The sequence below is a fragment of the Oratosquilla oratoria genome, chromosome 25 (assembly GCF_046742065.1).
Source record: "Oratosquilla oratoria isolate Oo_2021 chromosome 25, ASM4674206v1, whole genome shotgun sequence".
Classification (NCBI taxonomy): domain Eukaryota; kingdom Metazoa; phylum Arthropoda; class Malacostraca; order Stomatopoda; family Squillidae; genus Oratosquilla; species Oratosquilla oratoria.
In genome coordinates, this window is record NC_134801.1 from 2,717,954 (window position 1) to 2,732,953 (window position 15,000).

Consider the following 15,000-nt stretch of genomic DNA (forward strand, 5'->3'; position numbering starts at 1 on the left):
TATGAGGACGAAAATATCGTCCATGTATCGAGTATGTATAAGAGGCTTACGGGTGGTGCTAAAAAACCTCACTCTCCACCATGCCCATGAAAAAGTTAGCACAGAGGACACCTAGAGGTGTGACTGGGGATTGATGTGTGTCAATGTGGTGTTGTTTTATGGCCCCATTACAGAGGTGAAGGGTGAGGCGTCTTGACAGTTTTGCGGTTGTCGACCCTATGTACTTTTAATTAAGGGTTCACAGCTCCCTTTTTTACATGTATATTTGTACACAAGGTGGCTATGTTGGAATACTGGGGTTTGCTGGCTAGGGCTATTCTTAAGGAGGAGGTAGGATGTTTTCCTATTCTGGTACCAAGTGTGTGTGTGTGAGAGTGTGTGTGTGTGTGTGTGTGTGTGTGTGTGTGTGTGTGTGTGTGTGTGTGTGTGTGTGTGTGTGTGTGTGTGTGTGTGTGTGTGTGTGTGTGTGTGTGTGTGTGTGTGTGTGTGTGTGTGTGTGTAATTCGTCAGCAATTTTTCTCTAATGCATGTAGTGTTAAAGGCGACGGAAATCTCGGCGTTGATGATCTTTTTCTGAAGACTTTCAATTTTTCGAAAGAGGCATTTCACATCCTTAAGGAATACAGGAATTTTCCAAAAGTGTTGGGAATGCAGACGAATAAAGTCGATTCTGTTATTTACTAGTATGACGTTTCGTAACTCTTGTTACATTTTCACCTGAATACAATGGTTTTTGATACATTGTTATAAACACACAAAAAAACTAACATTAATACAGTATTGCTGAACATTTAAATACATGACGCTCCTTGGGGAGTCTAAACGAAGGAGTGGCGAAATGTCCCTACTGAAAGGAAGGGTCAGGAGAGCACCACTCTGGATGATGATTAAGGGTGATAAATATGTTATATACAGATCTTCCAATAGTGAAAGGCGATGTGCATCGTCATTCTCTCTCTCACGCAAGCCCCGTTCATGGCAGCGCAATTTATTCACGAGACAAGTCAATTATCAAGAACAGTATTGACTATTCAGAAAGAGGGCTAGAGATCCTACAGGTAGACACTGTACACCTCAACGTCACTACAGTGTACAAACCCCCATCAACCCCCTTCACATGGCCAAATATACCCCAAATCGACAAGGCAAGTTTGCTTGTCGGTGATTTTAACAGCCACAGTAATACCTGGGGGTACAGCCATACAAATATAGATGGGGAAGCAGTGGAGAATTGGGCAACAACAAAGGACCTGACAATCCTCCATGATGCGAAGGATAGCACATCCTTCCAAAGTGCACGATGGAGAAGGGGTTACAACCCCGACCTAGCATTTGTATCATCTAGGCACGTCTTAAACTTTGATAAATCCATCGGCGACCCAATACCAAAAACCCAACACCGCCCAATTGTAATCACAGTAAGACCAGTGATCAGACCCCAAATAATAAAGCCCAAGCCGAGGTTTAACTTTCGCAGAGCCAATTGGGTAGGTTTTACAACAGACCTAGAAGATGCTCTTACTAATATCATCCCTGCACCCAAACATTATGGCGAATTCCAAACACAAGTTTGGAGGGTTGCAAAGACAAACATCCCCAGAGGATGCAGAAAGAATTACATCCCTGGCCTCTCTGAGCAAAGCAAAGACCAATACAATGAGTATATTCAGGCATATAATGAAGATCCTTTCTCTGAAAGTACCACTGAGCTCGGAGATAGCCTACTTGCCTCAATCAGCGAGGAAAGGAAAGAACGCTGGCATGAGATCATAACTAATATTGACATGACCCATAACAGCAAGAAAGTTTGGGCAACAATTAAAAAACTCAATTCAGACAAGGCCCCCCAGCCCAGAGTAGCTGCTGTCACACCGAACCAGGTGGCTAATCAAATGCTACTCAACGGCAAGCCAGCCAATAAAGAGAGAGGCTTTTTAAAGAAAATGAAGCATGAGATGGGTTGCATCATGCAAGATTGTAAACAAGGCCTTGAACCCTTCACACTAGCTGATTTAAATACTGCAATGAAACATCTGAAATGTGGCAAGGCCTCTGGAGAGGATGGCATCACTCCAGAGATGATACAACATTTTGGGGAAAACGCCAAGACATGGCTACTGACCTTATTTAACAACTGCGCCATGTCCTACCAAATTCCTAAGATATGGAGAAAAGCCAGAGTAGTGGCCCTTCTCAAACCAGGAAAAGATCCATCATCTCCCAAAAGCTATAGACCAATATCCCTCTTGTGTACCTTATACAAGCTGTATGAAAGAATGATCCTTGCACGCATTGAGGGAACAGTTGATGAACAACTTTCAGCTGATCAAGCAGGCTTTAGACCAGGCCGCTCATGCTGCAGTCAGGTATTGAATCTAACGCAATATATTGAAGATGGATTCGAGAAAAAGAAAATCACTGGCGCTGTCTTTGTAGATCTTACAGCCGCCTACGATACAGTCAATCATAGGGCACTCCTCTTGAAAGTTGCCAAAACACTACAGAATCACACCTTGGTTCACATCATCCAGTCTCTTCTAACAAACCGCCGTTTCTATGTGGAAATGGATGGCAAGAAAAGCAGGTACCGTTTCCAGAAGAACGGACTCCCACAAGGATCTGTGTTGGCTCCAACACTGTTCAACATTTATACCAATGACCAGCCACAGTATCAGTATCAGAATATCCATAGGTACATCTATGCAGATGATCTGTGGATTGCCACTCAGTCTGATTCCTTCAACACCATCGAAGACCGACTATCAGAGGCCCTAACCACACTCTCCACGTACTACAAAAAGTGGCATCTCAATGCGAACGCAAATAAAACACAGGTGTGTGCATTCCACCTTAAAAATCACCAAGCCAAGAGAGAGCTACGAATCAGATGGAACAACACTGATCTGGCACACCACCCACACCCTGTCTATTTAGGTGTTACTCTCGACAGGACTCTCTCTTACAAAGAGCATATCAACAAGTTGATTGGAAAAATCTTAACCAGAAACAACCTCCTCAGCAAACTTGCCACCACCAGCTGGGGAACAGATCCAAACACCCTGCGACAAACAGCTTTGGCACTGTGTTATTCCACTGCAGAATATTGCGCACCAGTATGGGCCAGGTCATGCCATGCACACAAAATAGATCCAGAACTGAACAGGTCGTGTCGAATAATTACAGGTACCCTAAAACCAACGCCATTACATACTATCTACAGACTGGCAGGGATTCCACCTCCCCACATTCGGCGCGAAATAATTACCAAGATAGAAAAATATAAACAACAAAATGATCCTAGGCATCCACTATACGGTCACCCTCAGGTTGGACAGAGACTGAAGTCTCGCCAAAGCTTCATGACGGTGGAGGGACTGGATCCAACCCAAGCTGTGGCCCATAGACTAAAATGTTGGCAGGAATATGACAATCTGGGCCATAACGAGGCCATACCATGCCCAAACGAGACCTTGCCCCCAGGAGCAAACCTAACCAGGAAGGACCGGGTTACCTTAAACAGAGGAAGAGCCAAGGTTGGCAAAACGAAAGAAAATCAACACAAGTGGGGATACACCAATAGCCCCCAATGTCCCTGTGGCGAAGTACAGACGATGGTCCACGTCCTCCGGGAATGTCCATTGAGTCCCCATTGCTCCGACCAAGACCTTAGGGAAGCAAATGAAACTGCCCTTATATGGACACGGTTCTGGTGCGACAAGATATGATGATGATGATATATATATATATATATCTACATATATATATATATATATATATATATATATATATATATATATATGTGTGTATTGCTGGTAGCCACTAAGAAAATCGTAAGAAAACAGTAATTACCAAGTGCTTTCGTGTAATTCACATCTTCAGGGGAATACAGAAAAAATTGTGTTCCAAAGAAATTTGTAAATATCAAGATTATACACTAGGAAAGGAACTGGCATCGTACGAGATGTCACAAGATTAAACACTAGGAAAGGAACTGGCATAGTGACATCTTGTACTATGCCAGTTCCTTTCCTAGTGTATAATTTTGTTATTTCTAAATCTCTTTATAACACACTTTTTTCTGTATTCCCCTAAAGATATGAATTACACGAAAGCGCTTGGGAATTACTGTTTTCTTCCGATTTCCTTAGTGGTTTCCAGCAAAATTTGTGGATCACATGTTGTTCTTAGTGATATATATATATATATATATATATATATATATACATACATATGTATATATATATAAATATATACACACATACATATACATATATATGTATATTTATATATATATATACATATATATACATACATATATATATGTATATATATATGCATATAATTATAAATATATATATGTATATATATATATATATATATATATGTATATATATTATATATATATATATATATATATATATATATATATGTAACGGGATGGGTGTAACGGTATCGTTACATGATCTCCACCGAGGGTTACTTGCAGACACAAGATGTAACGGGTCGTTACATCATCTCCAGAAAGGGGTTACTTGCACACACAAGATGTAACGGGGTCGTTACATCATCTCCAGAAAGGGGTTACTTGGTATACACCTTTTAAGTTTTGTTCTTTATTCGTCACACTCTAAGAAACTTAGATTACACAGTTCTACACAGTCTTAACACTAGGGCACGTCACAAGAACCGACACCTCTCCGCGTCTTGCCAGAGAGTTTTCCTCTCCGGAAGTGCCGAATGGACAAGTTCTTGAGTTGCCTTGAATCGTGATCTTAACATTAATCTCTTGTTAGTTTGTTGTCCCACATGGGTGGGGCAAATGCATTAATTACGTATTGATGTCTACTACCATACATGTTAATTATATATCCAGGGGAGGACCGTCAGTTTACGTAATATCGTATGTCAGTACTGGGTGGCTACTAGATTGATCGCGTGTGTTCGTGTGTGTGTGTGTGTGTGTCGTTTGGTGCTTGGCAGTGCTGGTCACACGAGCACGAAGTGTTGAGTCGGCAAGTTTGAGAGGAGCGCTTAGCTCAGCGTTTGATGCTTGACTGTCACCGGACAGTGAGTGAGTGAGTGAGGGAGTGGGTTATATGACTGGGCGATACTACTCGTCATGTATATGAGGCGTATATATATCGCTCTCCCCCTGGGGTTAGGTGGCTCCCGGCACCTAAGGTTACATGGTTAACAAAATTTTATACCTATGGTTATACAGTGAAAAAAGAATTTTCAGAGACACAAAATCCTGGGTGGTTAAATGTGAAGATGGGGGGGAGGTGCTGAAGTGAATCTGAGGTCCCAAAGGGGCATCTTGAACTGTAGGTATGGGTATGCGATGTTGTGTCTCCGAAGAGTAACGTTGTGTCTCACCAGATTACATGTTATATTAAATATCATATGAAAGGTTTCACTATATATTTGATAACACTGTTGAAATCACTTTCTAAATGTTATGGCGTTCATGTGTTTTATCACTATCACTGTAGGGAGTGTCATTTTCTAAACACTGTTCTATGGTCAGTTTGGTGTGTCACTTAGCACTTGTTTTATTTCATAGTATGTATATAGTTTCTCGTAAGAATTATTATGTTATTTAAGATATTGGGTGAGACACAAGAATAAAGGAACTTAATCTAGTTTTACAAAAGGTCGGGAATGGGGGTTGAAATGTTGTGGAAGGTTTTACTTCGTGCAACAGAATTTGGTCAATATCACAAGTATAAAGAGAATGATTAAGATTGAGAGGGTTGTGGATGTGTAGGGCAGTTTTTGGCAATGGAGGTCGAAGGTGTCCATGTCAAGAGTAGTCGATTTATTCAGTAGGTGTACCATGTCTATTTTACTTGGAAGGATGGTAGAGGGGGCCTTTAGGTATGGGTGGGTAGGGGTAGATTTCCGAAAGGGAGAATCTCTTGATCGAGTCCATAGGTATGTTGCTAAGAATAATTTTTTTGAAAGATAGTTGATGTTTAAGGTGGGTAATTAATGATGTATTTCATTTTGGAGGATGAAGGTTATGTCTCAGTGAATGAGGATATGTTTATCTGACTCTCGCTAAGGTTATATTGGTCGGAAGGAAGTGGAGAAGTTTCATTAGATATGCGGAAGGGAGTTCTTATTGGAAATGGGCCATTTTAACCTCCACTGATAGATACATGACGTCCTGCATCTTCAGGGGCGAGAGCTAGAGTGCATGTTTAGTTGCGTCGACGCAGAGTCATGGGATGAGACTTGCGTTTGGGTGAGTTATGTGTGGTCGTGGTAGGTGGGTTGTTGATGGGAAGTGGGATTGGGTCGAGGTTGAGTTTGACTTTTCTCAGCTTCTCTCCATGTATGGTCACGGTTGTGTGATCGGAAGGATCCGTTAGTAGAAAAACATTGTTAGGGAGTGAGCTTGTGACTGTGAAGGGACCTAAGAACTTGGGTCTGAGTTTGTTAGTCCTGGTTGAGTCTTTGACCATGACAGTGTCACCAAGCGCTATGTCAAGTGGGATTGAGCGTTTGTGTTGTTTTGTCTTTGTCTTTTCCTGGGCTTCTTTCAAGTTTGCTCTAACTTGTTTGTAAATGGTTTGCATACCTCTTTTGATGCAGTGTGTGAGGTTATCTAGGTTGTATAAGGGTGGGGGTGGTTGGTTGAATATTTGGTAGGGTAGGCGCATTGGTTGGCCGAAAATGATCTCATGTGGGGACATCTTTGTTGCGGAATTGACTGTGCTATTTATACTGGCTTGTACCTGTGGTAGCCAATCTTCCCAACTGTCCATGAGGTCGTTGACCGAGGGTCTGAGAACCTCTAGGACCTTGCGATTTGTTCGCTCAGTCAGACCATTTCCCTGTGGGTGGTATGCAGTGGCAAATGTTTTGTCAATGTTGTAGAGGTGTGCTATTTCGCGCATCACCTCGTTTTTAAATTCTGATCCATTGTCAGATAACATTGTGTGTGGTATGTTGTATCTACAAAAAATATTGTTAACTAGGGCTTTGGCTACAGTCTCTGCTGTTTTGTCTTGGAGTGGCATTAAGATTGTGTATTTAGAGAAATATTCTACTGCTGTGAGTACATAGTTGGAACCTTGATGGCTCGTTGGCATTTTCAGTAGGTCAATGCCAAGTGTTTCCCATGGCTCAGCAGGGAGTGGGATGTCTTTGATGTGGATTTGTTTCGGGTCAGGGCCTCTGAATTGGTTACAAGTTACACAAGAATCTATGTGTGTGGTTATATCTCTTTTCATGTTAAGCCAGTAATATGTGTGCCTAGCAGTGTTTAGTGTCTTATCTCTGCCTGAGTGGCCTCCCATTGCACTGTCGTGCAATATGTGTAGGACCTTGGGGACTGAGGCTCTGGGGATAACAGTAACCTCTCTGGTGTTAGTGGTTCTCCTTATGACTCCGTCGACCAGTTTGAGTTCCTCTATAGGGACAGGTGGTCGGGACTGTAAGGGGGTTTGTGAAAGGAGATGTTGTTTTATTGGAGACCATATAGGGTCTCTTTCAGTTTCATCTCTGAGTTCTTGCATAGGTATGCATGTGGTTTGGGTTATGGGGGTGATGTAGGTTTGTCTGCTCAGGCAATCTGCCACTACGTTAGCTTTCCCAGCTAAGTATACGATCTTGGGATCGTAATCAAGGAGAGTTGCTTTCCATCTAGCAACTCTCCCATGTAAGTCTTTGGAGTTAAAAAGATAGACTAGGGGTTGGTGGTCTGTTAGTATGGTAATCTTGTAGCCTAAAATGAGGTATTTAAAGTGTTTTAGTGCCCATATGATTGCAAGTCCTTCTTTGTGTGTAGTTGAGTAGTTACTTTCAGCTTTATTGAGGACTCTACTTGCGTAGGCTATGGGGCGCTCTTTGCCATTGTCATCCTTCTGTTGTAGGACTGCGCCTATTCCTTTAGAGGAGGCGTCTGTGTAAAGAAATAATTCTTTCTTCATGTCAGGGAAGGCTAGTACAGGGGCTGTGGTCAGAGAGTGTTTCAGTGTGTCGAAACTTTGTTGTTCTGTCTCTGACCATTGAAATGGTTCGCCTTTCCTTGTGAATTTGGTTAGGGGGGAAGCTATGTGTGCAAAATTGTAAATGAAATGTCTGTAGTATGAGGCTAGCCCTATGAAACTTCGCGTTTCATTTGCGTTTCTGGGGGTTGGGAAATTGTTTATTGTATCTATTTTATCTGTGTTTGTATGAATCCCCTTTGCATCCACTTTATGGCCTAGGAAGGTGAGTTCCTTCATGAGGAATCTACATTTCCCTAATTGAATCTTTAACCCCGTATATTTGAGACGTTTGATGACAATCTCTAAAGTGTTAAGGTTGTCTCTTTCTGTGGGACTATATATGAGGTCGTCTAAATAGACGAACAATGAGACTCCTATCATGTCACTGAATATGCGGGTCATCAACCGTTGTTGGGTTGAGGGGGCGTTTTTAAGGCCAAAGGGTATACGTTGAAAATGAAAGTGTCCTTTGTCAGTGGAGAATTCAGTTACGGGTTTTGATTCTTCAGTGAGTTCTACTTGCCAGAATGCTGACTTAAGGTCAATGGTGGAAAAAACTGTGTTACCGGTACCTATTGATTGGAGGACGTCCTGCATGGCAGGTAGTGGGTGGGGGTCAGATTGAGTTAGATGATTGACACTCCTAAAATCTACAACAGGGACCAAAAAGAGGGGACTGTTCCATGGGGAGTCTGAATGGGAAATTACGCCTTGGTGTATCATCTCTTGTACACTGCTATTGACTTGGGATTTCCTACTGTGAGGTATGCGGTAAGCGGGGGTGTATGAAGGGGGGGTGGTGTTAGGGGGAATTTCGATGTGATGTTTGATTATATCACATTTGCCTAGTGGTTCACCTTCTAAGGCGACAGCTGATCTATTCCTCTGTAGGAGAGCTAATAGCTCGTTATGAATTTCTCTGTCAACTGATGTTATGATTTGGTCTGGATGGATAGGGGTGAGGGGTTGTGTTGGTCTTACTGGGTTGATGTGTTGTGGGAGTGGTTCCTGGATAGGGGAATTATGGAGGTGGACTGCGCAAATGTTAGTATTCTTCCTGATTTTACGGTGTTGGTCTGAGAGGTTAGTTAACATGGCTAAGGCCGTTCTATTTTCCTGGATTATGTCCCAAGAGTGTTCAATTGAGATGTTGGTAAGTCTAGACGTTTCAGAGTCAATTATGGCGTCCTGATGTCCGATTGCTCCGGGTATGTATAGTGGGACAGTCATGGAATGTCTAGGGGAAATGATGACTGTGTTAGACATCAATGCCTTTGAGGTGACATAAGGGGGTGGTCGGAAGGAATAGCTGTTAGTTGGAATTGGAGTATTTGAGGAAGGGAGACATGAGAGAGGTTGTGTGTCTGAGTCGGGTGTCTCAGGGACAGTTGGCTCATCATTCACATCTGAGAAGGAGATGTTATTTTTGTCTAGGTCTATAATAGTTTTCCATGTCCTCAATGATTTTAATCCTATTATACCTTGTTGATCGAGACTCCATTCGTCAGCTATGTGGAAAGGTGTGAAACCTACTTGGAAGTTGTTGACTTCTATATTTAAGTCTATGGTGTCGTGTAGAGAAATGGTGCTCCCTTCTAGTAGGAGTCCTTCCATATTGGAAAATTGAATTTGGGGTGGGTCATTTAATGCTTCATAGAGAGCTCTTGGGATGATGTTCAGGTTTGTTCCTGTATCAACCATCATGTCAACTGTGAGTTGATCTAAAGTCACTTTTAGGGTGACGTAGTTGTGTTGTGTGTGAGATATTCCTATGGTGGTTTGGTGCGTGAGGCTGGTACACGTTCCCCCAATCGGTGTTGAGTTGTGCGTGTTGTGTGGGAGGGAGCTGTTTGTCGAGAGGTGGTGAACGGTTTGTTAATTCTCTGGTGAGGTTGTGGTTGTGATTTCTGTAAGTAACACTCTTCGTTGGAGTGAGTTGTTGTTTTGTGTAGGCTGCAGTATTTGTTTGGATGTGTTGGTGTAGGTAGGAGTGGAGGTTTAGAGGGGGGTGGAACTTGTTTGTTTTGATTCTGAACATGACACTGAGCGTTAGTGTGCGAGGTAGTAGCATGTACTGAGCAAGGGATGGGGTGGTGTTGTACCTGCGGGTATTGTTGTTGCTGTGTTCGACACTGGGCATTGGTGTGGGAAATGGTTCCATGAACTGAGCAAGGGATAGGGTGGCGTGGTGCCTGTGTTTGCATTTGTTGTTTTTGTATGCAGTCTCTAGTGTTGTGACTGGGTGATGAATGGTAGGAGCACCACTTAGAAGGTTGTCCTTGATTGGTGGGAGGGGGCTGCTGTGACTGAAGGCTATTTAGTCTTGGGAGATAGTGGGGGGTGGATAAGGATACATTGCAAGCATTGGTGATGTCTAGGATATAGGTATAAGCTAGAGGGTTTCTAGTGTTTAGTTCCCTTTTGGAGGCTTCCTTTAAACACTTTGGAGGGAGTTGGGAGAGATAGAAACCTATCTCAAAGAATGTTAGTAAGTGTTTTATGGTCATGACCTTTTGACCAAATTGGTCAGTGTGGATCCAAGGAGAGTTATTCTCCAGGTCCTCTCTGACTTCTTTAATTCCGTTTGCTACGAAATCGATAATGTTCGTAACGGAATGTGGTTGGACTCTAGTGTTATTGAGGAAAGTGAGAAGGAAAGTGATGTTGTTTGCTTGTTTGTTTGAAAGACATTAAGAAGGTGGTGTTTATATTCTTGATATGTGATTCCACATGCAACTAAACTGTCTAGCATCCTTGCCTTTGAACGGCAAATGTCAGATGGGTCTATTTTCTGACGGCACAAATTAATTTTATCTGAGTCAGAGTAGTGTTGGTTCTTTGAGAAAAACAGGTCACATGCTGTCAAGAAGTCTGTAATGGATAATCCACTATCTTGGGAAAAGGTTGGGATTTCTGTGAGGGGGGTAATGTTTTGATAGTTGTTAATTATTGTTGGTTGAGGTTGTGGGTAAGGATAATATTGTGGGTTTGGAGGAAGGTTAGGTGGTGGTTGGTGGTATGGTGTGGAGGTGGTTTGACCAGTTGGGGTATGGGGAGAAGGGAAGGGGAAGTTTTGGTAGGCATGGGGAGCGTGATGGTGGGGTTGATACTGTGGCTGAATGGGAGGGGGGTATTGTGTGTTGGGATATGGGGGTTGAACTGATTATGGCTTATAGGAGGTGTAGTTTGCATATTTGGCTGGATGGGAGGAATGGGTGGTTGTAGTTGTGAGGGGTGAAAGGGGTCTATTTGAGAGGGTTGGTTAAAAAAGGGTAAGATATCATTCTCATAAAGAGGGATTGTTGGGGTACCTGCCTTAGGGGCGTCGTGGTCGAAGGTAAGTGAGCGGTTATGGTCTAAGGGCTTTGTGGTAATGTCAACCTGTGGATTTAATTGGTGAGGATCTGGTTCGTCTTTGTCTAGTTTTGAGTTGCGTGATGGGTTTTCCTCTTGAGATTTAGAGAGGATGGTTTCTACCGCTTTTTTTAATTTGCTTCTCGTTCCTGTTGCCATGTTAGTGGTTAACTAGAGATGCATGTATTACTTAATAGTTAGGTGAGATGGGTGGTCTAGTTTAAAATAGTTAAATTAGAAATATTTGGTATACAGTAACTAAGGGGTAATATGTTATGCTTAGATAAGGGAGGGGGGGTATAGGGTGTCAACGGTTATACAGTATAACGGGATTACATATGTAAAATCATAAAAATATATATATATACATATAATAATAATAAAATGTGGAAATAATATGATATAGTAAGGAGTTAATTATTGTGATATTATACTTATAATAGAATTAACTATGGTTGTCATAAATAAATTTACAGCAGTAAAATAGGTTACATTGATAAAAATGTATAAGTTCTATTTAAATATAAACGGGTAATACGTAGTGAAAGCAATTAAAGGTTATTGTATATATAAATGTATATAGTTTAAACAAGAATTACTTAACTGGAAGAATGCATATGAATGTGATATTATGTAATAGTTAAATCTAGTAAAAGTTATTGCATATACAAATATATGTTGTTTTAAAAATTAGGCAAAATATATTAAGTGTTGAAACATATAATTATAAGAGCTACTGGTTAAATTATGAGAAAGGTATGACAACCAAAAGAAAAAAAGGTGTACATAAAGTATATATATGCAGAGAAACCAAATATTTATAAATTTAATAAATGTGGAATTAATATATATATATATATATATATATATATATATATATAGAGAGAGAGAGAGAGAGAGAGAGAGAGAGAGAGAGAGAGAGATGGAATAGAGTAAGGTTTACGTGCGTTGGGCACGTGGGTATCTGAAGGTATAATGGTTACCTTGATACCGTGAGCTGAATCGAGTGGTATGCCAATGTCCGGCAGGGGGTGGTGTTGCTGACGTTGCAATTGTAGTAGTCGAAGGTAACGTTCGGTGAAAGAGGTTGGGTGGTTGATGTGGAAAGTGGGTATGCTGTCTGAGGGGATGAGGTGGCTGTTACGCGGGTCTGTGCGCAGCCGGTGTGAATCCTCTGGGGCGGATGAATTATGCTCGCATGTTATGGAAAGGAAGACAAGGCGAGTATCAGGGATGGTTTGAATGGGTAATGTATGGTTATTATTACGGAATATATTGGAATTAAGTGGAAGAAATTTATGTTACCTTGAGATTGTTGATTTTAGTAGTGTGGATTCGGTTGTGACGATTGCCCTGGATTGTGTAGTGTGAACTAAGTTCTTGTTCGTAGAGAGCGGTTCGTTCCGTGCGGGTGGTGTTCGTACTTGAATGTAGGTGGAGAAAATGGATGGGTTTGAAGGTACTGGTCACTTCTTTATAGGACACCGTAGTCTCTTCGGAGAAGATGGGTTGCGGGTAAAAGCTGCCACCAGGATGTAACGGGATGGGTGTAACGGTATCGTTACATGATCTCCACCGAGGGTTACTTGCAGACACAAGATGTAACGGGTCGTTACATCATCTCCAGAAAGGGGTTACTTGCACACACAAGATGTAACGGGGTCGTTACATCATCTCCAGAAAGGGGTTACTTGGTATACACCTTTTAAGTTTTGTTCTTTATTCGTCACACTCTAAGAAACTTAGATTACACAGTTCTACACAGTCTTAACACTAGGGCACGTCACAAGAACCGACGCCTTTCCGCGTCTTGCCAGAGAGTTTTCCTCTCCGGAAGTGCCGAATGGACAAGTTCTTGAGTTGCCTTGAATCGTGATCTTAACATTAATCTCTTGTTAGTTTGTTGTCCCACATGGGTGGGGCAACTGCATTAATTACGTATTGATGTCTACTACCATACATGTTAATTATATATCCAGGGGAGGACCGTCAGTATACGTAATATCGTATGTCAGTACTGGGTGGCTACTAGATTGATCGCGTGTGTTCGTGTGTGTGTGTGTGTCGTTTGGTGCTTGGCAGTGCTGTTCACACGAGCACGAAGTGTTGAGTCGGCAAGTTTGAGAGGAGCGCTTAGCTCAGCGTTTGATGCTTGACTGTCGGCGGACAGTGAGTGAGTGAGTGAGGGAGTGGGTTATATGACTGGGCGATACTACTCGTCATGTATATGAGGCGTATACATATCTATATATATATATATATATATATATATATATATATAAGGGTAGTGAATGGTGGGATGAGAAAACAAAGAAGGTTGTAGAAGAGAAGAAGCGAGCTTTCACAGATTAGTTACAGAATAGGACGAGAGAGTCATATGAGAGGTACAAAGAAAAAAAAAGAGAAGTAAAGCAAAAGGTAAATGAAGCAAAGAGGAGAGAAGATGTGAAATGGGGTAAGAGTAATAAAAAGATGTTCTGGAAAAAATTAAGGGAGGAAGAGGAGACGAATCAATTAGAGAAGAAAAGGTAAAAGGTGCAGATGGAGAGATGATAATGGAAGAGAAGGCAGTAAGGGGTAGATGGGCAGAATATTTCAGGGAGTTCCTAAATGTGAAGAAGGATAGGGAGGGAAAGATAGCTGCAGTAGGAAATGCTAAGAAGATGACCGTGATGAGTGAGGAAAATTGAGCAGAAATAAGGAAGGATGAAGTTAAGGCAGTTGTTAAGATGATGAAAGTAGGTAAGGCACCTGGTCTGGATGGATGCCATGCAGAATGTCTAAAAAAGGGAGGTACAGTGATGGTGGACTGGCTGGTGAGGTTATTTAATGTTTGCTGGAGAGAGGGTAGAGTGCCGGAGGACTGGAGGAGTGCCTGTATAGTTCCGCTTTACAAGGGAAAAGGGGACAAGTGTGAATGTAGTAGTTTCAGAGGGATTAGCTTGTTAAGTGTAGTTGGGAAGGCTTATGGGAGGATCTTGATTGAGAGGATTAGGAGAGGAACAGAAGGAGTAAATGGTGAGGAACAGTGTAGATTTAGGACGGGTAGAGGTTGTGTAGGTCAGATTTTGTGGTAAGACAGATATGTGAGAAAGTTATAGGAAAGGGGAAGGGTGTTTTTTGAGGCTTTTATGGATCTGGAAAAGGCTTAGGACAGTGTAAACAGAAAGGCACTGTGGGAAGTTATGCGGATATACGGGATAGGAGGAAAGCTTCTAGGAGCTGTCAATACTTTTTATGAGAGTAGTAGAGCTTGTGTCAGAATTAGAAGTGGAGAGAGTGAGTGGTTCGAGGTAAAGGTGGGACTTCGTCAAGGAAGTGTTATGTCGCCCTGGCTGTTCAACTTATACATGGATGGGGTAGTGCGAGAGGTAAACGCAAGGGTAGTGGGTCAGGGGTTGGAGATGGTTAAAGAAAATGGAGAAAAGTGGTAGGTGAGCTAGCTGTTTTTTGCGGACGACACTGCGCTTATGGCAGGGTCGGAGGAGGGATTGAGGAAGTTGGTGACAGAGTTTGGGAGAGTGTGTGATAGAAGAAAGCTGAAGATTTATGTGGGTAAAAGTAAGGTGATGAGATGTACAAGGGGTGACAGTAGTAGTAGTCTGGAAGTAAGCATTAAGGGAGAGCGACTGGAGGAAGTGGATAGTTT

At 42.1% G+C, this 15,000-nt stretch overlaps 1 protein-coding gene across 1 annotated transcript in view; it reads left to right on the forward strand.

The window, feature by feature from the left end:
- Positions 1 to 80: 80 nt before the first annotated feature.
- LOC143038798 (uncharacterized) overlaps positions 81 to 15,000 on the forward strand; it is a 19,216-nt gene continuing 4,296 nt past the window's right edge. The window contains exons 1-2 of the mRNA XM_076208338.1: positions 81 to 117; positions 1,036 to 2,366. Of these exons, the coding sequence (XP_076064453.1) occupies positions 81 to 117; positions 1,036 to 2,366 (1,368 nt within the window). The remainder of the gene's footprint in view (positions 118 to 1,035; positions 2,367 to 15,000) is intronic.